At 39.6% G+C, this 24,886-nt stretch overlaps 1 protein-coding gene across 4 annotated transcripts in view; it reads left to right on the top strand.

Moving 5' to 3' along the window:
• The window catches only part of chchd6b (coiled-coil-helix-coiled-coil-helix domain containing 6b), a 63,640-nt gene that overhangs the window by 26,303 nt on the left and 12,451 nt on the right, over window positions 1–24,886 (top strand). For all 4 annotated transcript variants that reach the window (XM_086088022.1, XM_086088023.1, XM_086088026.1 and 1 more), the window contains 2 exons: window positions 9,756–9,826; window positions 19,626–19,761. In XM_086088022.1, the coding sequence (XP_085944148.1) occupies window positions 9,756–9,826; window positions 19,626–19,761 (207 nt within the window). The remainder of the gene's footprint in view (window positions 1–9,755; window positions 9,827–19,625; window positions 19,762–24,886) is intronic.

Raw genomic sequence — 24,886 nt, forward strand, 5'->3', positions numbered from 1 at the left:
ATGCAGCTTCTCACCTGGTCGCTTATAGCAATGGTAGTTATTACAAAAAATGGCGAGCAGATGGCAGCAGAGTATAAGAGATCAACCAGGGCCATGTTGCAAAAAAGCTCTTTTTGCCAGTGTTTTCAACATATTTGTGAATCATGATGAAACTTAGCTACATTCTAATGCTAAAAAAAAGAAGATACAAATATACTTTTTTTCCCCTGATGAAAGAAGAGACTCTAATCATTCTTTTGGTAGGTTCCATGTTTTTATAGCAATAGAACACAATATTCTTTGGGCCCTGCGAAATCAGTCAAAATCCAGTAAAAGTGGAAGGGGGTTGCCTCAGTGAAAATGGCTGGGAGTGAATGAGTTAAAGTCTTTTATTAGCTTAACACGCATGTGTGAGACAAAACAGAAGTAACCAGAGAAAACCCATGCAAGCACTGGGTGAACATAGAAACTCCATGATCTGAGGCAAACATGCTAAAAAAATTGCTGTTGTGACACTTAAATATTTTGGCATACTTTGAAAATATTACGTGCCCAATTCATCAATCGCATTAATTTTACTGAATCATAGAAGATGTTAGATATCAAACTTTATCCTTTGGTAATGTTTATTCTCACAACCCTTTATACAGACACACACTATAAGTATGGCTCATCCTACAGTACGTCATTGCTCCCACTCTCAATCTTTTTTTGCGGTTTTCCCTTGAGACCATCTGTCGCACCCTCCAGCAGGGCCCCATCAGGACGAGCGGACCTTATCTGCTCCCTGGCACTAGCTTCCTTTAACCCAGTGAGGAGTGAGCGTCTACATAGTTGAGTTAAATAGCATGGTCTCTGCATGCAAGCAGCACACCCAGCAATGCTTGATGGAAAATGATTGGTAGAAGAGTGGAGGAAGCTCTATCTTTCTGCATTTGCTGCCACAGTCCCCTTTCTTAGACATTTTCCACCCTTACTTGCTTGCAGCTGACCTGCATGTGGATGAGGGAGTGAGAAAGAGGGGGACTGAAAGCGAGAGATAAAGAAGCTATATGGACTATGAATTAAGCAGACAGTCTCTCCTGAGCAGGCATCTATCGCCCTCCTCTTCCCTTCTCTTCCATTTCCAATCTAGCACTTAATTCATACAGGTCTCCTTCTCTGCCCTCTCCACCTTTCTCCGCCTATCTTCACTCTTCCATACCTGTGGAAAATTCCTTTAAACTGAAATTAATGGCCTCTTATAAATTCAATTGTGATGTATTGTCTTGGGTTACACTCATGAATGCTGAAAAACAGCTAAACATCAAGTTTTCTCTTGTCATAAACTAATATCCATGCACATAGTATGCATTTTTCATTATACGTTGCAACTGTCCTTCACCATCAGTATTTTGTCAGACACACCCGTCGCCATGGGCGGCCATACGGGTCCGGGCCCGCCCCCACCAAGATGATTGTGTCCTCCCATTTGAGGCATGGATCTCTAAAAATAATTTTTTTTATTATTATTGTATTTTTCATAGTAGCTAATTTTGTGTTTTAAAATATTATAGTTGAGTTGTTTATCACTAAGACATTAAAAATATTGTAACGAACTACGTGTGTTGTGGGTTCAGGTGTTGCCCATTCTGTTTCTCACTCTTAAATCCAAGTGTTAGTAAACGCAACACAGGTCTCGCGGTGGCTGCCTGTGTTCATTGTTGTGACTGCTCGCCGATCGTGAATTGTTCTTGTTTTCGGCGTCGGCTACGTACAACAGTAGCTGTTTGTTCAAAACAAATAAAAAGGATGACAGTCCCAACCAACATAAGAAGACCAGCGTATGGCAAGTGAGGAGGGACATACTACAAACTGTGTCGGCAAGTAAAGAGCCACTTGAAAAAAGAAACCACTGATTGCATGGCCATATCGTTTGGGCATCTAAAATGAGGTTGGATTTTGGTTTCCTTTTTTCTTTTTAATTCTGCCGCAGACACTGTTCAGACAGGTGTCCCGTTCGAAGCGATATGTCATTGCATCCGCCATATTGGATGTGGCTAGAGGTGCAACGGTTTCAGATTTTAGTGTACGATTATTGTCTGAGAAAAAAACGTGTTTTTACACAAAAAATCACATCAGCATTCTTTGAAAATGTTAATTTTTAACAACAATAAATAACTATATATATATATATATATATTAAAGTTGCTGCCTTTTAAAACAAATACAGCAGGTTAGACAGACTGGGCACTATATATGTATAAAAAGTGGACAGTATGTACCCTCTTTTTCTTTCATCTTAAAAAAAATCATCTTCTTTTATCTTTCAATTTATTTCCATTTCAACCATACTACAGGTGAAATGTTCGTCCACAGCCTTTAAACTGGCCATTTGTGCAGTTTACCGCTACAGATGTAGGCATTTTGCAGCCATAATGCGTATGCTGAGATACGTTTCTTGGGAGTACCAAAATGGTGGCTTCAAAAGTCTCGGCTTATAGCCTTTCTAGCAGTCGGCCGTGGATGGCGGGGCTCGCGGGAGCTCCCCGCCCTGCCGCGGGCCAGAGTCCCGGGGTTGGGGAGGCGACCGGCGGTCGATGGCGGCGGTGCGGTGAGCTGAGAGGCCCGACCGTTGCGCCCCGTGGGGCCTCTGCCTCGCTCGCCGCCACCTCGTTTCGGCCTACCCTTTCCCCACGTCCACTCAACCTGGTCTAGGCCAGGCTGCAGCCGGCGCAGGGACGCCCACCGGTATGATGCAATAACTTTTTCGTTGTCACGTTACATACATTTGAAGGAATTTGTCAGTACTGTAAATGTGCAATAACTTTTTCGTTGTCACGTTAAATACATTTGAAGGAATTTGTCAGTACTTTAAATTTGCTTCTAAGAAATATCTCTCCAGTAAAAGACGATTTGATATGTATCACGATTTATTTCAAAGTGGAACGATTCGATTTGGTTTGATTTGATGTACTCGCATCTTAATTAAAACTATCAAACCAGTTTATGTTACACCCTGAGCATATACTTGTATAGGCCACATTTACCTGTTAGCTGCAGGCGTCCACGTTAGAAAAATAAATATTTATATAGAAGGATGTTACACAGAATTTCCCGAGATTAACACATACCCATGTGTATTGCCCTGCCCAAAATTCACCTTCAAAAGTATTTTCTTTTCTATTCGCATGTATTATACGGCCCCCCGATTTGCTGTTATCTACGCTCAAAAAGTGTGAAAGTATTATCTGCATTTTAATGTGATAGATCATGTGATAGATTTGGATTTCTTCTCTTCAAACACGTTTTTGGTGTAAATAAAAGTTCTCCAACATTGCAGTTTCAACTGTCATAATATTCTCTAATCTCCAAGAATCATGAATTGGTTTTACAGTATATCAGTGTTGCACCTTGCTAGCTTGTGGGCGCTATATACTGTATATTTTGGAGCTGTCGCTGTTTCCTGATGTGAGACCAACCCCTCTGAGAATCAGGACGCCGCTTCATTCCTGTGAACGCACTCATAAAGTTAAAGAGGATTTTGTGTATACATATATATATATTGTTGTTTGTCTTTAATTGTTGTAACGATTGTGTGTTTTTGTTGCCCCTGTGTCCAGGTCAGTCTTGGAAAATAGATATTTAATCTCAATGAGTTTCTTACTTGCTTGGTTAAATAAAGGAATGACAACCGATGGTAAGGGGTAGAATTGGGATTGGCCCTAAATGTGTTGCATATCATAAGCCCGTAAAAATCCTTAAATTAGCCGCTTTATTGTTAAAGCTGCAGGGTTCAAAGGAGTTTATAGTCCAGAAATTACGGTACATATTCACAACACACATTCGTACTCGGTTAGTCAAAGGTAAGAGTCAGCAGATTATTTGAGGACTCCCTTGCTAATTGGTGTGTGATCTTTCACTGAATCAACATTTTACTTTGTATTAACAATAGCCGTGTATGTGTGTGTTTGTGTGCGAGTAGATGGACACAGACACGCTGCGGTTTAAGTTTGCCAAAGGGATGAATGATAACACAGATTGCTTTGTTTGCTGAAAGGCTACAGATGGATTTTGGATCCACGTGAACACAAATGAGTGTGTGCATGTGTATATTTGTGTTTACTGTGGCAAGTTTAACTGTCACTGCCAAAGTAGTTGTGACATATTAATCCCTTTTTGCCCCATACATAGACACTAATAGACATCCTTAAGACAAGAACAACCCCAGAAAAAGCATTTCAATGCCAATTGCAGCTGCTCTTTTGTGTATTCATGAAGGACTTCCTAATCTGTTCAGGTTCAGCATGTCTTCCTGTGGCAACAGAGCCTGTGACTCTGTAAACAAGTGTCAGTTTAAAAATTCACCTCTTTTAATACTCTCCCCCCTTCTTTGTTGGCACCTTCCTCTGTAAAAAAGAAAAAAAAAGAAGTAATCTGCCTTCATCTGAGTGGGGAGCGTGAAAGAAAAACCACTCCCTCCACACCCTGACATCAGACCATCTCAATCCACTGTAATGCAGTCTGAAGATGCATGCAAGCGTCGCTGGAACACAACTGTTCACGCACATACACAGATTTAGTCACACACCTGCATGTATGCAAGATTACACCCACACACTCATCTCCCATGCACCCACACTAATCCCCTCCATTTCCTACCCCCCCCAAATCACAGTTTCCTCCTGTTGAGGGTTATCATTTCCCTTGACTGTCTCTCTCTTGGGCTTTTGTCCACACATGTGCAAATGACTGTGAAGAGCTTGGTTTTTGTGCGTGCTGCTGATAGCGGTGACATTCCTCTGATGTCAAAGAGCTGAGTATGGGTTGCTAGACTGTTCTTGCACTAGACGGAAAAATAATGCAAAATGTAGCTAAATGCAAACATCCCCCAATCCAACTTCTTCAACACTCTCAATTAAGAAGCAAATGTATACCTGTCAGTCATCACAATCGCACAGCCTTTTACGAAATTTTGCTTGTTCCCTTTGTTGAAACAGAAAGTCAAGATCATAAACTTGTGTAAAAAAATACATTTTCATATCATGATCCACTGAACAGGTTTGCATGTTTCCCTCTGTTGCATGCGTGGATTTTCTCTGGGTACTCCGGATTCCTCCCAAATTTCCAAAACATGCTTGATAGGTTAATGGACGATTTGTTGTAAATTTCCCTGAAGTGTGAATGTATTTTTTGTTTGTCTGTGTGGTCTACAGTTGACTGATGATCAGTCCAGGGTTTTTGTACCCTTCCTCTCTGCCATTGTAAGATAGCATAAGCTCTAGCTCACCTGTGACCTTAATAAGGACAAGCTTTCTCTCTCTCTCTCTCTCTCTCTCTCTCTCTCTCTCTCTCTCTCTCTCTCTCTCTCTCTCTCTATATATATATATAAAGCTCTGCATCATGCAAAAATGCAAAATTTGTTGCAAGTCACTTCTTAAAACTCACTTTTACAGATTTGCTTTTAATTGATCATGTCGTCTCTCTTTGTTTGTTAAAGGTCCCATAGTATGAAAATGCATTTTAGTGGGGTTTTCTGTCAATAATATGCATCCCCGGCCTGTCTACAATCCAACCAGGTATGAAAAAAGTCTCCGCGACTCCTTTAGCTTTGTCCTAAACTTCCGTGACTTAGTGACGTAAAAAAGACACGGAAGTGCACTCGACCCAGCCCCCACGGGTTAGTGGCACCACCTCTGGTAAAGGTTTGTCACGCCTACTGAAATTCGAGAAGCTGGCTGCTCCTTTCTCTTTCTCCCGCTGCTCGCAAATGCTCCATGGAGAGGGGAAACAATGATCAGGAAAAAGTGGTTGCTTCCTTCGTCCCAAATCTTTGAGAAGACAGTGGATTAATTTTTATTTTTGAAGGACGTGTACTGACATAATAAAGACTGTTTTGTTAGTGAAAGCCTGTTCAGAGCTGGATTTGCAACACGTTTAAACATTATGGATTGGTTCCAACAGTGTGACACGACTCCAAATGGAAAAGATGTAAGTTCGGTAAAATTACCGAATGAACAATACTGAGCTCTCTCAGGAAAAAAAAAAAAAAAAGTGGTCTCGACGAGACGGCTTGCACGTTGCGACCGCGCAGTGGCCTAAATGTGCACATTTGTGTTATTCATAACCGCTTGGAAATGTCTACAAGCATTCACGGCAAATCGGAGACATTCACGGCAAAATAATATTCACGGGAGATTTGCCAGTTACGGCAAAATAACCATTGCCTAAACAATCACAAACTAACGCTACAACATAGTCTCTGTAGTAACACACAAACTAACGCTACAACATAGTCTCTGTAGTAACATTATGCTACTTTTTGCTTATGGTAAATCGTTATGCCATTTTTCCACATATTAAAATAGTTCTCAAATGTTTAAAAGACATGTCTGTAATTTTCTTTTCTTCTGCTCCCATGGTCAGTCGTTTCCATTCACAACATTAGCACATGGCTACCATGACCGAAATCACTGCCCCTTCGAGAGAAAAGGGTATGGCCAAGTCGTGGCCTGGTGCAGCTATTTACATAAAAGTGACACACCCCTAAAACTTTGGGCTGATTTAAGGACAGCAAAAATATTAGATCCAAAGTCAATTTTGACAAATGCATGTCACAGACATGTCTTTTACACATTTGAGAACTATTTTAGTATGTTGAAAAGTTGAATAATATGAGACCTTTAATTATTTTCTTATTTATTGTGTTTTATTATTATTTGTATGGGCATTATTTTATGCTGGGACTTATGTGTTATGTTTTGCAATGAACCACCTCTTGGTGTCAAATGGGTTGTGGGATTCTTGTATTTTTTCTTTAAAAAATGTAATACTTTTTTAATGTACTGCTCAAAAAAATTGAAGGAACATAGTGTTCTCTTAATTGTTTTGAGCAGTGTATATAACAATACCTTCCCCACCACCACCCCTCGCGGTCTACCAGTCGTGGTAACAACATGATGCACTCCGTGTCACACCGCGGTGAGGTTGTCTTGTCATTTCCTGTTTTATTTTGAAAATTCTGACTCCTTTCGTTTCAGGTCACTTGCCCTTCCTCGTGTGGTGTCAGTGTCAACCCTGATTCCTGATTGTGTCCACTTGTTTCCCATTACCCTCATGTGTTAAATGGTCTGCGTCTCCCCTGTCTTGTGCCTAAGTGTTTTCGTCAGAGCCACTCAAGCCAGTCATAGTCCTCAGCCTTGTTGTCCTGTATCTAGTCATAACTTTGGTTTGTATTTTTGTATAGCCACAGTATGGTTTTGTTTAGGAATTATATTGTTTTGTTTGTAGTTTAGACATCCTCCCTTTTTGGAGCGCCTTTAGTTAACTTTTAATAGCCTTTGTTTTGTTTTTTTGTTTAATAAATATTTGCCTTGGCCTCAAACCCCTATCTCTGCGTCTGAGTCCTAAAACTGCCACGTCGTGTCACTCCGCTTCCCATTAGTCGCACAATGAAAACCGAACATTATCATGACTTAATTTTAAAACAAAACAAGCACACACCCAAATTTTTTTTAAAAACGGTTGCCCAGATAGGATGTAAAAAAATTGACACAAAAGTGGATGGTTTTTTTTTGTTTTTTGTTTTGCTATTGTTCTGTCACTGTGGTGGTTGTTTGCATTTTATGTCCTAGAATTTGTGTGCAACTGGTCTGTCAAAGCACTTTGTAAATATGTGTTTTTAAAGGTGCTATACAAATAATGCTTATTATTATCCTTAATGCAAATTGTTGGATCTATAGAACAGGGTATCTTGTGCTATCAATGGATTGTCACGTCAACATTGAATGTACCACAAAATAAATAAGCTCTTCACGTTTCAGCTTAGCTTTCCTTAATGTAGCGACTGGCCACTAAGCGACTGGCCTCAGGTGAAAGTCGAAGTCACTAATATCTGGCTAACATTTCAATAAGAACCTCTTAATTCTTTACCAAGGGGATTTCCATCTTGCTGTCTTTGTAATGTCAGAGAACCTATAGCTTTGTTGGTCATACTAACCATTATTCTGTATTTTCAGCTCATTAATTTCCAGTTTTTTGTTTTTTTTATTTCAGCTTTTGAATGCTCCCAAGCCTCTGTATTCTACAGTTATTTTCAGACCATTTCATGCATTTGGTCCATGAATTGAAAACACCCCAGCACAATTGTTCCATTATATGATATATCGATCGGACTTGTGCATTTTCAGTATTCTTCCTTGCAATTAGACTTGGGATTGCTGTGTTTTCTTGAAGAGCAGCAAAGTATCGAGGGCAGACTATTACGCTGCAGTTCATACTTGCAGATAGGATTAAGGAAACTATATCTGTGAAATTACTTAAGTCTTTTCCAACACCAGACATTCGGATCAGGAGAAGGTTGTGAATCAGTGTGAAATAAAGAGATATGAGAAATGACAAGGAGGCGTTGGAAGAATGGAAGGCAGGAGGATAGCGTAAGAGCGTTTTGTTGATCCCATCTCGTTCCCTGCTCACTTATTTCAATTATCTTCCTGTCTATTGAAACAGGGAATAATTAAGTAAACGCACCAGTGCCACAGTTATTTGTTTAACTTGGTGAATACTGAATACAGAATACATTGTGTATGGTACAATGACAAGAAAGATGAGTTGTGTTTTATATTTTAACAAAAACCTGTTACAATGGCATTATAATGTTTTGATAGGGCACCATTATGGAATATTTAAAAAAATATTGTTCACCAGTTTAAACTTGTAGAAAGGGTTTGTTGCTTTGACAGTGACACCCAAGCCCCAATTAATTCATGCACATGCCATTCCCATCCAACTAGCAGAAATTATGGAAGGCTATCAGCCTACTTATTGGACCCCAAAAATGTCACAGTTGAGCATCACTTAGCCTTCATATGGCAGTTTTGTAGATGGTCACTTGACAAAGTCATTTGAATCTGGCATTTTTAGTTTAAATCTCACTCTGAAATGCATATTTTAAATGGTAAAGGGGCTTTCACTTGTATCGTGGCTTTTCCAACTACAAGACACTCAAAGCACTTGAACACTGACTCCTCATTCACCTACTGATGACATAGCATCAGGATAAACTGGGGGTTCAATATCTTGCTCAAGGAGACTTTGACATTGTCACAATGGCCGGGATCGAACCCACAACCTCTTTTAGTTGCTCACATAGCTGAAGATGCACAAGATTTACTGACATCAGGCATAATGATGGTCTGAACTCAATTTTTTTTAAAGACTTTTCCTTAATATTTTTGATAAAATTTTGCTTCTTTTGATAAATTTGACTGAATTATACTGAAGATATTACTGTACTAGATGGAAAATTACTTCACTTACATTTTGCTTGTCATTGCATTCTCTTGTGAACGTTTTAGGCTACAATGTAGCATAGTAAGCACTGTAACCACTGATTACTCCCATATAGGAGGCCTGCGGATGACCTCACCCTCATGACATAAGCTCTTTCTGTGCAGTAATTGCAGTTTAAATGCCACTCTCCCAACATGAAATAAAGTATTGTGGCCTATCAGCTGGCCATCGACATTCAGCTTTGCTGGCAGTGCTGTGAACTCAAAGGTCTCTAATTTAGGGAACTTGACCTTTGGGGTTTGCTTTATGCATTTTGCTTTGCTTATTAATGCTCAAATTTAAAATGCTATGATAAAACCAATTGTCAATGCATTCATTCTCTTTTCGAAGTTGTTACATCATTAAACAATTGATTTTTGGAAAAGATGCAGAACATCAACAGTAATTTAAGTCATTTTGGATGTAATCTGTTTCTTACATTTCTTTATCTGTCTCTTTGCCTCCAGAACCTTGAAACTTACCAACAGACAGCAGAACAGTACAACCAGGCAGCCACCAAAGCAGAGGCCAACATCAGGTAAATCAAATGGCATCTTCCTCTGTAAAAAAAAAAAGAAAAGAAAAAAGTCTGCCTTCGTCCAAGTGGGGAGCGAGAAAGAAAAGCCACTTTTGTTGTTCGCATTGTATGGTAGGACCAAGTTTGGTTAATTCTGTATATTAGATGGATAAGTTATGATATCATAATTGTGAATTAAGAGTGAGTATCATCGTCTTCTTTTCAGTGCTCAGAGAAAATAAAGGTGATTTAGCTGGCATTCCGTGAACTAAAATGTACATAGACATTTTGATCTAACTAATATCAGCATAGGTTATTTAATTAATCACTATCATTCCTGTCTTTAAAATACCAACAGACTTGGTCTTTTTAATAGTTGAGTCGGTGAGAAGCTGCAGTCTGCTGATGGAAAACACAAACAGCATGATGTCCCCAAAAGAGCATGTTTTGCTGTGGGATAGCAGAGCTCAAAGCTTACCTGCTAAAAAACAAACAAAAAGCAAGGCAGTTTCATTCAGTGCTGAACTGATGCCAAACTGGCAGTGCCAGTCTGCAGGCGATGCCAATTTAAACCCCGTCGCCTTGTCTAGCCATTTTTGGGAAAGGAGAAAGAGGCCAATTCAGCTCGTTTCTCTTTTCCGTGTATGCGCCAATGATGATCATGTCGCTAATAAACAGATTCTCTTTTTCATTATGCTCTTTCAATGCAATGTAGTAGCATGCCTGAAAAAACGGGAAGTTTATTTTCACAATTTGGTTTTCATTAGCATTTTCGACTATTCATCCACTTGTCCCATTGCAGTCAACTCTCACAATTCAAGCCCAAAATTCGGTCCTTATGATTACATTAGGCAAATTTTGTTATGTATGGTTCATTGCTGTGTGAAAAAAAAAAAGTTATTAAGTGCAATTTTAATGCTAGGAAGAGCATTTTGTGTGGCCACCATCTTCAGCTTATTATTTAGTATTTTGCAGTGCTCATGCAGAAGCTTTGACAATCTCAACCACGCATACGGGGACACTCTGTATTCAGGCGGCTGTGTGCTTGTCATGTTCTGTCTACATTTGGGCAGCATTTCATTGTGCTGCGGTCACTGTCATTTCACACTACACTGACCAGCCAGTAATTATTCTATTTACTCACTGCTGAATGATGGCCGAGTTCAGCGCAACGTATTCTATATGTAGCTATAGCCATTTTCTTCTAGCATTGTGTTGGTCTCCATTTCCAATTTTTGCTCTAAATTCATCTTTTATAACATCATTTTCAAATTAACAATATTTTTTCTTTGCTGCTCCAATTTTTAAAGGGTCTATTTCAAAATAACATAAGCAGTTCTGATAATGGATGGATGGACGGATCAATATAATAAAAAATAAAATTATCTGACGCTCGATTGAAAAGCATTACAGATGAATAGTCGGTAATTATGAACTTTCCACTCGCCATTGACACTTTTCCATTGGCAAAAGCACACAGTACCGAGTCAATCGGGGTTTCAAGCATGCCAAGCCAATACGGTATGGGTGATATAAACCACTGCTGGTCAGTCATTGGCCAAGCAAATTCTTCATTGCCACCTCTTCGTAACACTTGACACAGCTAGAAATAAGAGAAGAAAAATACAGCTTCTGTGTTTTAGCTTTGGATGCTGCAATATGTACTACAGCACTCAGTTTTCTTGCTGGGGCTGGGTTGGGGTGGATGGGGGGCGGGGGGTCGTGGGGGGAGCGGGGGCTGTGGACCGGTGGGGTGCCTGGCGGGCCTGCAATGCCCCGTCCTGCTGCGTTGGGTTGGGGGTGCGGGCCGTGTTGGGCTGGGGGGCGCTGGATTTCACTTTCCTTTGTTTTCTTTGGTCCTTCCTCGGGTCTCCTGACGGCGGTGTTCGGTTTAGGTGAACGGTATGCGATTTTTTTAATAGTTTTTTGGTGAACTAACGAATACACACACACACACTCGCACGCACACACGCACACGCACATACTCACCCACATACAAAAAAAAAGAGCAATGATGACATTACCGAATGAACAATACTGAGCTCTTTAAAAAAATAAAAATAAAAAATGCTGCATTTAGTGAGGCATGTTTTTTGTAGTGTATGATTTTAAAGTGGAAAAACAAAGTAAAAAGAAATAAAGAATTTGTAAACTATGTAATTTTGTATGAAACATAAAATACTCCAATGAGTAAAATGATGTACATTTACTGGCACCTAGGGCTTGTGAAAAAGGTGTACTGTACTTTCTGGTATGTAATGTCTAAGATTGTAAATTTATATATGTATATTTTGATTGTAAATTTCATGGTGCCAACAAATCTCAAAAAAGTTGGGACAGGTAGCAATAAGAGGCTGGAAAAGTCAATTGCACAAAAAAAAAACCAAACAACTGGAAGACCAGTTACCACTAATGAGGTCCATTGGCAACTTGATTGGAGTATAAAAAGAGCTTCTCGGAGTGGCAGTGTCTCTCAGAAGCGAAGATGGGTAGAGAATCACCAATTCCTCCAATCTTGCGCAGAAAGATAGTGGAGAAATATCAGAAAGGGGTTTACCAGCAAAAAATTGCAAAAAGGTTGAAGTAATCATCATCTACAGTGTCTAACATCATCCAAAGATTCAAATAAACTGGAACACTCTGTGTGTGTAAGGGTCAAGGCCGAAAAATCATACTGGATGTAAGGGAAATCACAGAAAGGGCTCAGCAATACTTCGAGAAAACATTGTGGGGTGAACACAATCCACCGTGCCAGCCGCCGTTGCCAGATGAAACTCGACAATACAAAGAAGAAGCCATTTCTAAAGCAGACCAAGAAGCGCAGGCGTTTCTCTGGGCCAGGGGTTATTTCAAATGGAGTGTGGCAAAGTGGAAACCTGTTTTGTGGTCAGACGAATCAAGATTCGAAGTTCTTTGCGGAAAACTGGGGCGCTATATCATACTGACTAAAGAGGACAAGGACAACCCAAGTTGTTATCAGCACTCAGTTTATAAGCCTGCATCTGTGATCGTATGGGGTTGCATGAGTGCATGTGGCATGGGCAGCTTCCACATCTGGAAAGGCATCGTCAATGCAGAAAGATATATTCAGATTCAATAACAACAATTGCTCCCATCCAGGCATCATCACTTTCAGAGAAGATCTTGCATTTCTCAACACGATAATGCCAGACCACATGCAGCACCAATTACAACATCATGGCTGCGTAGGAAAAGGATCTGGGTATTGAAATGGCCAGCCTGCAGTCCACTTCTTTCACTTATAGAGCACATTTGGCGCATCATAAAGGGGAAGGTGCAACAAAGAAAGCCCAAGACAATTGAACAGTTAGAGAGACGCGTGTTAGACAAGAATGGATTCCTATTTCTAAACTTGAGGAGCTTGTCTCCTCAATCCCCAGACATTTGCAGACTGTTGTAAGAAGAAGAGGGGATGCCTCACAGTGGTGAAAATGGCCTTGTACCAACTTTTTTTAGATTTGTTGACACCATGGAATTTAAAATCAACATAGTTTTCCCTTAAAATGATAAATTTTCTCAATTTAAACTTTTGACCTCTTCTCTATGTTCTATTCTGAATAAAATATTCAAATTTGGCACTTCTACTTAATTGCATTCAATTTTTATTTACAGTTTGTATAGTGTCTCAACTTTTGGGAATTGGGTTTGTGTGTATATATATACACACAAACCCAATTTGTATAGCAACAGCTAGCAGACCTACACCTGCATCATAGCATACTTGAAAATCTACAAATCCTCTTAGAAATACTTGTTTTGAATTTTGAAGTGACTTCTGTAAAGACAGAAAGTAACGACACCAAAGGGTGGGTATCTTAGCCCATACTTAAAAGCACCTTCATGTGGATTTATGGCAACTTTATTTCATGCACCTCTGAATCTTTTCTTGGGTGTAGGTGGGGAGTATGTCTCAGAAATGAACAGTAACACCACCCCAAAGTACTTCACCGCTTTGTCTTAAAAATTACACACAACACACAACCGCAGCATAGAACACACACTGCATTGTACATACATGTGTATGTGCATAAATAAGATTAAACTATTGTTTGAAAATTGTACATGGACAATTTAATTAAACATTTACATTTGGTCCAAAATGACTCCTATAGCCTTTAATGACAATCAAACACTTAAATCAACACCGACAACTTTTTTTAAGGAAGTGTTCAAGGATAGATTCTTAAAACCCAATGTAAAACCCTAGAATTGAAATGGTTGACAATAAAAAGGCTAGTGATGATAAGTGATGCCAGATAGTCTTGCCCGCGTCAGCCACAATTTGAGTGAGTCGTCCAAGCGCTGAAGTTCCGCTGATTGAAATGTTATCAGCAAATAGATGTCACACACAAACAGGCGGGCACATGTGCGCCTTATCTTGTTCCTGAATGTCACCTGTTTTAATGAAACCTTCCTCTTATCCCCTTCCATTGCGCTTCCCTATAGTCCCTCAAAGTGAGTTTGGTGGGGATCAATCAGCGAAGCCAACAGTGCAAATTGTCCTCCTACATTCCTATCTCCTCACCGCACTCCAACTGTCTGCATCTGCTTATAGTCCGTGACATCCATATTGTTGCTTTTAAATGCTTTTAAAAGTTAAGTTCGAATTTTCCCCCCATCAGCTGTTTAACTATTAAATGTATTTAACACAAACTTAATCCTCCAACGTATTTATTTATATGTGACGTCTGCAATCCTGCTGAAAATGTAGCTGTAATAACAAAACCAAATGACAATAGTTCAAATGAGACATCTCTGCCTGTAACAATTCAAGTTTATCAAACTCAATAACACACAGTATTACCAAATAACAAAAGAAGAATAGGCTGAAAATCTGTCATAGTTGCAGCCTTTTTTTCTTCTTCTTTCTTTTTTTTACATGCAGAGCAGAGCAGTCCTCAGCAAAACTGCATCTCTAATCAATCTGGCTACTCTTTCAGAATGTTTGCTGGCTTCAACATTTTGCACCCGCTTCAGAACATTTCTATTACCTGCTAAAACCCGACATATGCAGTCTAACATAAGACTTGTTTGAGACTGATATTTAGTAAGTTCATCGCTTGGCAACAGTAGGAGTAAGAAAGAGATATTACATAGTGATAGACTGATATGTTTTTTTCCACCGATACTGATTATTTAGTAGTCAAGGAGACCAATAACCGATAATTCAAGCTGATATTCATTTGCAGTAAAATTAAAATATTAGTGTCAAAAATGTTTATGTTTTTTTTAAACATCTAAACAATTGACAGCTTTGGTTAAAATTTATATTAAAGAAATTGCAGGGAGCTTTCAGGGTCATCAGCATGTGTTAAGCTAAATTAAAAACTGAGCAAGTAAATAGTTCCCTAAAGTTCTTTTACTGTAAATGGTTTTCCAAAATTTCAATACAATTTCTTATTTTATTTTATTTAAAAAAAAAAAGTGTAGAGAGTTCCTAGTGTCAGCATAATTTTTTATAAAGTGGAAATTTAAATAAATCCATAAATGAGAAGTTCCCTGTATCTCACTGAGTGACAAATGCATGCGAATGTAGCTATTTAGGGGTTTTCGTCAAGGTTTGTAAAAAGGTTTCAAAAGATCTTTGCAGACAGTGAAAAATTGTCTGAATATATTCTAAATGTCTTTGCGACAAGTAAAAACTGTATGCGGACATCTTACAAATCCTGATGAAAACCCTACATTCGCTACGTTTGCAAGCATTCACTGCTCAGTGAGATACCAGCATTAGATTCGTAAAAAGGCCGATGCTGATATTTGTCAAAATGCCAAATATTGGCACAGATAATCGGCCCAGCCGATAATTGGTTTATCCCTAAGTATAACTACCTCAATTTAGTCAATCGCAGGACCCTAATGTGTCAGTCCTCACATACTGTAGCTTTAGGAACTAAGTATTAGCCCCTGATGTTTTGTAGCTTTTGCGAGTGTGATTTGTAATAACTGACATCTATTGTTGCAAATGTTATCCTTATGACACTATCATCGAACTTCAATACAAAGCTTAGTGCAATAAAAGATGCATGCACCCTAATTCCTTTTAATCTCACCCGAGCCCTGACATTTTTGATCCTCTCTTTTCTTCCCCATCACTCAGCGTAATATTAAAAACAGAAAATATAAAGACATGGCTTTTGCTTTAAAGGGGTGCAAATCCTTGTCATCTAACAATAATAACCGTTCGCACACAAACAACACCAACTTAGACAAAGAAGGAATAATAAAATGTTACGCCTTGACAGTCTTTGCCTTTTCCTCATATTGCTTTATTCCCCAATGTCACGCTTTGGAGCAATTTAGAACCAAAGCTCTCCTCACATCAACCACGCTGTGCCAAGGTGAGACAAATAAGAATGGGAAATTTTAATGATTTGAGCCTAATCTTTCTTCCCCAACTCTGCACATATTTATGCAAAACATCATAGGCAAAAAGCCATTTGAGTGTTGTGTTTCTTTTTGCTGCAAAATTGTTGCTGTCAACCAAGCCAAAGTGGCTAATTGTTTTCTAATAAGAGCTCACCTTTAATTTCAGTCAAACGAGGCAGTTGGTGCAGATTAGCGGAGACAATTTTCTGCTTCAGATTCCATTATTAAAACACTCCTGCTATGAGAAAGTTTTTCTTCATGAATAGAGAAAAGAATTAGCTTTTTTTCCCCCAACTTGAGCTTGGATTATTACCTTGGGGCTATTGTTGCTGTTATCGCCTCCTCTTAGTGATTCATTCAGAATGCTGAACAACTGTCAGAATTTAAAGTCAAGCATCAAGCCTTGGTGTAATTATACGCGTGCTATAAAAATAGTTTGAAACAGTTTTCAGATGACTAAACACAAAAACACCATCTATTGTTAGTATTAGATGATGCAACATTATATCAAGTCTGCTGCTTGTTTGTATTAAACCTGAGATCAGATCCTTAACAAAATGTCCAGCATCGCCATCATTGTGTGCGCTTTCACACGGCATCAGAAAATCTCACAATTAGTTAGATAATTACTATAGATGAGTCAGTGCCATTGTCTAGTTTCACATATAAGGCACGGGAGAAATGTCTTCCACTATTTCCTTTCATATCTTACTGTAGGAGCCATTTCGTGTTGTAGCATGCGGATTACCAAGATGGCCATTAGGTGGCACCCTTTTTTCCTACTTAAGCCTATTTAAGCCAACAGGTGCTCATCAGTGGCAGGTGTGTACATAGACTTGCAGCAATACAGTTTTTAGACCGCTGTTAGGGTCGCTAGGAGTTGGGCACATTGTGCTTATTGCTGGCAAGATTTGAATGTACATTGTAGCACTTGAAGCTTACGTGAGGAAATAAATCATTTTAAAGGTAACACAGCAAAATACTTGTTTTTCCAACAAAGCGATCAAGCGCGTCAAACACTTCAAATGTTTATTACACCCTCAGTGGTTTTAGGATGGACTTAGCCACTACACTTACCTTACATACTAACGAAGAGAATTGCAATGTTTCCACCTACCAGCAAAGAAGCTTTGTTTAGTACAGTACATCTTTTTAATTTTAACTAAATTTTATGAATTATTATAAAATGACTGTATTAATGACTAAAAGATGCAACCATATTTCTTACTTTAAAAATTGTCCACACTTATGTTATCAAGCATATAAAAACACTTTATTGTACATTTAGAAAATATATAAAATATGCGATTAATTATGATTTTAAAAAATGTATCGCATGACATCCCTAATTTATTTATTTATTTATTTTTTTGAAAGTACTAGTGGTATCGGGACTTGGTATCGGGGACTACTGAAGAATTTAATACTTGGCTGAAAAACAGTGATATTTACGCAAGTGACACAAAGGGCTATACATTCGTTGAGGAAGAAACACAAACCTTTACAGGAATTACCAATCCAAGACATACTGGGGTAAAACTAAATTAACTGTAGCATTTGATGGACATATTATCAACTAAAAGTTTATTTTTTTAAGCAATACCTCACAATGTGCAACTGTTTATTTCAACACAATTTATAAAGCATAGCGCCTAAATAGTGTCCTTGCTAAAATACCTTGTAAGATTATGCAAAGAAGTGCAAAAATTGTCTTTACTTGTGAGGTGCATGAAAGAATACGACCAATGTAGCAGAGGTAAAGTGCAATATTTTCTATGGGCTTTGCAAGCCCAAGGTTTGTCATTTAATACGTCACTGTCACATTTACCACCACTCCTCCAGCCCTTCCTTCTCCTCTCACACTCGCTCAGGTTGCATTCACTTCTCTTTTCATGAATATTCTCTCCTCCAATGATTAATTTAATCCTGTTTCTCTACCCTCCACTGCACACGCGCACACACCTGCAGACACACACAAACACTCAAAGCAGTACACGTGCCACCGCTGAGCAATTTCTTCCAGTTTTCACTGTGTATACTTTATCTGGCACGTATGCCACACAGACATAACTCACGGACGCATGCTAACAAATTAATTGTGTGTATTTGGCAGTGAATGCGGGGAGACCTGTGCTCGTTCGTGTGTGAACGATGCATAATTCGGAAATTGCTTTGTAGGATGCCATGAGAGAAGTGCTACTTTACTTGGCATGTCAGTGTTTGTATGTGCGGATTTGAGGATGTAAATAAATGTTGGTGAAAAGGAAGTACACCTGTCATGTCACCTCAAATGAAGCCATGGAATTCTATATCCCGACATTTTAACTGGAACTGAATTCTATGCGTCTTTTTCTCTTTAAAGTTGAAGTCAACCTTAAACATTTCTTGACAATAGTATGTTATATGTGAGCTCACTAGTCTAAACATGACATTCTGATTAACTCATTTGCTAACAAAAGTTTTAAATGTCCCAAAGACGTATTTATGTGTTTTTAATGTTTTTTTTTTAATTCTAGAGCATACAGAAGGCTTTGATGCAGCCTCTCAACTGCAACGAACTGTTGAAGAAATGGTAGTTATTACACAAACGGCCAGCAGGTGGCAGCAGAGCAAAGGAGATGAACCAGGGCCATGTTGAAAAAAACCCTCCTCAATTACTCACAATTCTAAATAGATTTGTGAATAATGATGAAACCTAGCTATATTTTAATGCTAACAGATAGAAATATACTTTTTTTTTTCTGATGAAAGAAGAGACTTTAATCTTTCTTTTGGTATGTTTTTATAGCAATTGAACACAATATTCTGTGGGTCTTGCAAAATCAGTCAGAATCCAGTAAAACAGCCGGGAGCAAAGGGGATTGCTTCTGTGAAAATGGCTGGGAGTGAATGAGTTAATATTACATTTGTGAAATATGAGTTATGAAGCAAAATCCAGCTGTTTTTATCCATCTCAGGGGGCAGCCATTTTGCCACGCACTGTTGACTGAAAATGCTAACGCAATATTAACCAGAATGCCATATTTAGGCTAGTGGGGCTGCATAGAGCATATTGTCAAAACAAAAATTCTGGGGGTTGACTTCCCCTTTAAGTTACCATGTCGCATATCCTAATGTTGGCACTTTAATCATGCAGTGTAAATCCAAAAAGTGTTTGCTAATTCTATCACAGCCCTAGGTAAAAAATGTATATATATATATATATATATATATATATAAACAACCAAGCAGGTGTGTATTTCAGAGGGATTCACATGTGTACATTTGAGCCTATATTACCCACTTAAGAAATTGAAAGCTCCAACAAATTGTCACTTACACAACCCATGAACTAACTTTGGGACTCTAACTTTGAAACATAACACACTCAAGCCATTTTGTCTTGGAATCACATCTCCATTCTGTGTGTGTTTGTGTGTTGTTTTGTGCGCAGGCCCCGGCAGACTGCGTCAGTGTGCACTGAGCTGCAGGCCAAGGTGCTCCAGTGTTACAGAGAAAATCCTCAGCAAACCCTGCGCTGCTCCAGATTGGCCAAACAGTACATGAACTGTGTCCAGCAAGTCAAGAAGGTAGGCGAGAGCTTCCTGTGTGGGTGCAGGGTTGTGAGAGAAGCATAGGAAAACTTGCCATCCAACTAAGTCTTTAGCTTGAGTTATACGATGATATGCTGTAGACACTCAGTGGTCGACCTCCAATTAGCTTGTATCCAGCACATAATGAATATCCATTCGTAGATTAAAAAAAATTACTTACTGTATAATAATAGGTACTTTTAAGTAAGCATCTTAGAGGGGAAGTCAACCCAAAAATGTTCTTTACAATAATGTTGTATGTAGTGTTAATTTTATCCACCAATTTTAAATTCATCTCAGTTCTAGTCCAGTGTCAATCACTCTTGTTGGTTTTAACTCTTTGACCGCCATAAACGTTATAAAACGTTTAGCATAAACCTACGGAAGGGCGCCGAGGACGTTAACTCTTTGACTGCCAGACGTTTTCAGAAAAGGGATGCCGCCAGTGCCAGCCGATTTAAGCATTTTGACTGATCTTTCAAGGTCCACAGAAAATGTTCTGTTTGGACTATGGAAACACACGTACTACCAAATGAAAGATTGGACTTTCATCTTTCATCAGAAAAAAAAAGTTTGTTTCTACCTTATTCCGTTCTTTAGTAATCAACAATAGAAAATGGTTAGTTTGACCCAATTTCGCCTGTTTTGGACCAAAATATGGAGAAATCAAGCTTTTAGTGAAACGATATTATTTCATGCATTCTAGTGAATTTTACACTTCTTTTTGTCCATGAATGATGCCACAAACACCTAAATAGTGCTTTACTTCTATAAAACACTACCACCAAGAATGAAAAAGTGTTTTTTGATAGCAAAATACGTTTATTTACATTCAACAGTGTAACAATTTGACAACAATTTGGCAAACTATTTACAAATGTGTGCAACTGTGGTACTATTTACAATTATGTGGATGTTTCAACGACAGTTTTTCTTTTTGTAACACTCTCCTGCGTGCAAGGAGACGCAACAGCATTTGCACAACAGATTGCCTCTTCGCGTGCGCCACTTTCTTGCAGGCCGTTTTTTTCCGGGGAATAGCAAGTATATACTGCAGTGTGCCATCAAGTCTAATATCAGGATCATGCTACGGTTTCGTTACGTCTCGTTTCCTCGTGTCCTTCAGTTGCTATACCGGGTGGTAGGAGATGTTCTGATCCATTTTATCCACTCCATTCATGGTGGCATCGTAGTCCAGAAACAGTGTCTTCTCCGTGATCAGACTGTACCCGCTCCTCCGATGAATATGCATTGGACTCGGGGTACTCTTCATTGTCCGATCGAATGTCCGCTTGTGCAGCTCCGCGTTTTCCGGCGTTAGCAGCGCTAGCCGGTGAGGCTTTATGACGAGAGAATAACGGCCGCGTCAATGCTTCCAACTCCGGCGTCAACCTCGGGAGTGACCATCATCATCATCATCAATGTGCATTGGTCGATGCTTTTCGACTACTCTCCATCGTCCGATCGAATGTCCGCTTGTGCAGAAGTACCCGGCCGGCTATTGTGCGCGTTTTCCGGCCTTAGCAGCGCTAGCCGCGCTTAGCCGGTGAGGCTTACTACGTGATCGTAAACACGTCCAGGCTTCCAACTTTGGCGTCAAACTCGGAGTCATCATCATCATCATCATCAATCTGCATTGGTCGATGCCAACTCTCCATCGCCCGATCGAATGTCCGCTTGTGCAGAAGTACCCGGCCGGCTATTGTGCGCGTTTTCCGGCCTTAGCAGCGCTAGCCGCGCTAGCCGCGCTTAGCCGGTGAGGCTTACTACGTGATAGTAACAGTCGCGCCAAAGCTTCCAACTTTGGCGTAGAGCTCGGAGTCATCATCGTCGACATCAATGCGCTTTTTAGTATTGATTGATGCTTTCCGTCTTTGAAAAAAATGCTCAAGCGTGAGCTGCTTGTAACCGGTTGCTTGGTCAAGCCATTGTGGCTTGGATCAGCCATTGTCTCCTCAACACTCTAGCTCCGCCTCACGTCTTCTACTGACGCCCACGGTGGGCGGCCCATCCAACCTTGTGCAAAGAGAGTCATCGCTGCCCTCTAGGGGCCAAAACGAGTCTTTGACTAATCATATCTGCCTGATACTTTCAGCACAGCTGCCCAAGGCTTTCCTGCACCCGTTTTTGAAAAAAAAAAAAAAAAACATAGGGGACGTCTTTTAACGTCCTCGGCGCCCTTCCCTAGGTTTATGCTAAACGTTTTATAACGTTTATGGCAGTCAAAGAGTTAAAAGACGTTCACTATGTTTTTTTGGGGTTTTTTTGGAAACGGGTGGAGGAAAGCCTTGGGCAGCTGTGCTGAAAGTATCAGGCAGATCTGGTTAGTATAATGACTCGTTTTGGCCCCTAGATGGCAGCGATGACTTTCTTTGCACAAGGTTGGATGGGCCGCCCACCGTGGGCGTCAGTAGAAGACGTGAGGCGGAGCTAGAGTGTTGAGGGGACAATGGCTGATGAAGCCACAATGGCAACCGGTTGCAAGCAGCTCACGCTTCGGAAAGCATCGATCAATACTAAAAAGCGCATTGATGTCGACGATGATGATGACTCCGAGCTTGACGCCAAAGTTGGAAGCCTTGACGCGACCGTTATGATCACGTAGTAAGCCTCACCGGCTAAGCGCGGCTAGCGCTGCTAAGGCCGGAAAACGCGCACAATAACCGACCGGGTACTTCTACACAATCGGACATTCGATCGGGCGATGGAGAGTTGTCGAAAAGCATCGTGCACATGGATGATGATGGTGAATCCCGAGGTTGACGCCACAGTTGGACGCCACAGTTGGACGCGGCCTTTATTCTCACGTCATAAAGCATCACCGGCTAGCTCTGCTAACGCCGGAGCTGCACATGCGGACATTTTGTCGGACAATGAAGAGTACCCCGAGTCCAATGCATATTCATCGGAGGAGCGGGTACAGTCTGATCACGGAGAAGACACTGTTTCTGGACTACGATGCCACCATGAATGGAGTGGATAAAATGGATCAGAACATCTTTTACCACCCGGTATAGCAACTGAAGGACATGAGAAAGCCAGACGTAACACCACCGTAACGTAACCGTAGCATGATCCTGATATTAGGCTTGATGGCAACACACACTGCAGTATATACTTGCTATTCCCCGGAAAAAACGGCCTGCAAGAAAGTGGAGCTTTTGCACGCGAAGAGGCAATCTGTTGTGCAAATGCTGTTGCGTCTCCTTGCACGCAGGGGAGAAAAAACAAAAAGAAAAACTGTCGTTGAAACATCCACATATTTGTAAATAGCACCACAGTTGCACACATTTGTAAATAGTTTGCCAAATTGTTGTCAAATTGTTACACTGTTGAATGTAAATAAACGTATTTTGCTATCAAAAAACACTTTTTCATTCTTGGTGGTAGTGTTTTATAGAAGTAAAGCACTATTTAGGTGTTTGTGGCATCATTCATGGACAAAAAGAAGTGTAAAATTCACTAGAATGCATGAAATAATATCGTTTCACTAAAAGCTTGATTTCTCCGTATTTGAGTCCAAAACAAGCGAAATCGGGTGAAACTAACCATTTTCTATTGTTGATTACTAAAGAACGGAATAAGGTAGAAACAAACTTTTTTTTTCTGATCAAAGATGAAAGTCCAATCTTTCATTTGGTAGTATGTGTGTTTCCATAATCCAAACAGAACATTTTCTGTGGACCTTGAAAGATCAGTCAAAATGCTTAAATCGGCTGGCACTGACGGCATCCCTTTTCTGAAAACGTCTGGCAGTCAAAGAGTTAATCAAATTTAGTCAATCTCATCCCATTTTTATTCAGTCAACTTTTAGTCGACTATAAATTAGCATTTTAGTCTTTATTTTAAACCAAGAAAACAATTTTATTTATCTAGTTTTAGTCAACAAAAGCTGTCAATGTTTTAGTCAGGAGAATCATTTTACCCCTGCATATTTTTTTGTCAGCAGATAATGTTGAACATTTCAGATCTAAAACTATTTCACATAAAATTTTCAAAACAACTTCAGACACAATTACAGTGGCTACTATGGCTCCATGCTACGAGCTAGTAAATTAGCCAGCATTAGTTAGCGGTCGGATTAACATTATTATTGGAACGTCAAAGCCATTGGATTAATGTTAATTTACCGGTACTTTTTAAAAAACTTTCACCGTGAATCCACCTCCTGTCTGTCCCATGTGTTTTTGCATGTTGCACTCGCTAGCTGCAGATCTGAAAGGGTGTGTGTCACTGTGTCAGATTAGCAGAGACAGGATTTCGTTCATGAACTAAAATGTTTAGTCCAGTTTTTATTAATTGAAAAACATTTTTGTCTTATCTTCATTCGTCGATGAAAATAAATACTCATTTAGTCCCACTTATTTGTTGATTAATGAGGGTTTTAGTCTAGTCTAATTTTCGTCCGGTGAAAAATGTGTGTTGACGAAAATATTTTTTAGTTTTCGTTGATGAGATTAAACACTAGTGTGCAGCCTCATTAGGCTAAACTTGAATATTGCATTTGTGGAACATTAATTGATGAACAAGATGGACTTCACTTTCAAGAACACAGGAGGAAAAGACTTTTGAGACCATTCAATATTTGCAGCAAATCTGTTGAAAATCTGTTGATGTCCAAGAGAGAGGAATTGCTCATTTGACAGTTTTTAACTCCAGCCGCCAATTGTGTTTGGGCTTTTTTTGATGGAAAGATTACACCCTTATTAGTCTATTGAAATCAATTTTGTCCATTCAAACCTTGAGCGATGCATTCGGCTCCATTCTTGACACTTTCACTATTAGTCTTCATACCCACAGCTTATCTCCAAAGTGCTTATTTCAAACCAATTTTTCCATCACACAAACAATAACAATGACAAAACCCAATGATATGGAGTGAGATAAAAGGAACAAAGCAATAGTAGTTGGGGAATTTTGCTGTTTAAATAGTCCACAAAATCGTGGCAAACACTCGCAATAAAAGCCATCTGTCTTTTCAAAGTGCTTCAAAGAACCCTTTTGCCACTTGAATTGTGTTCTTTGTGATAAAGCTTTCTATGTATGTTTACAAATACAGCTATTTTTGGGGGGGAGGCGTGCTGGGGTTTATTCAGATTGAGACTTGATAAAGGGCAGAATT

Source organism: Leptonotus elevatus, chromosome 10 (assembly GCF_054856555.1).
Source record: "Leptonotus elevatus isolate MCC_2025b chromosome 10, RoL_Lele_1.0, whole genome shotgun sequence".
Lineage (NCBI taxonomy): Eukaryota > Metazoa > Chordata > Actinopteri > Syngnathiformes > Syngnathidae > Leptonotus > Leptonotus elevatus.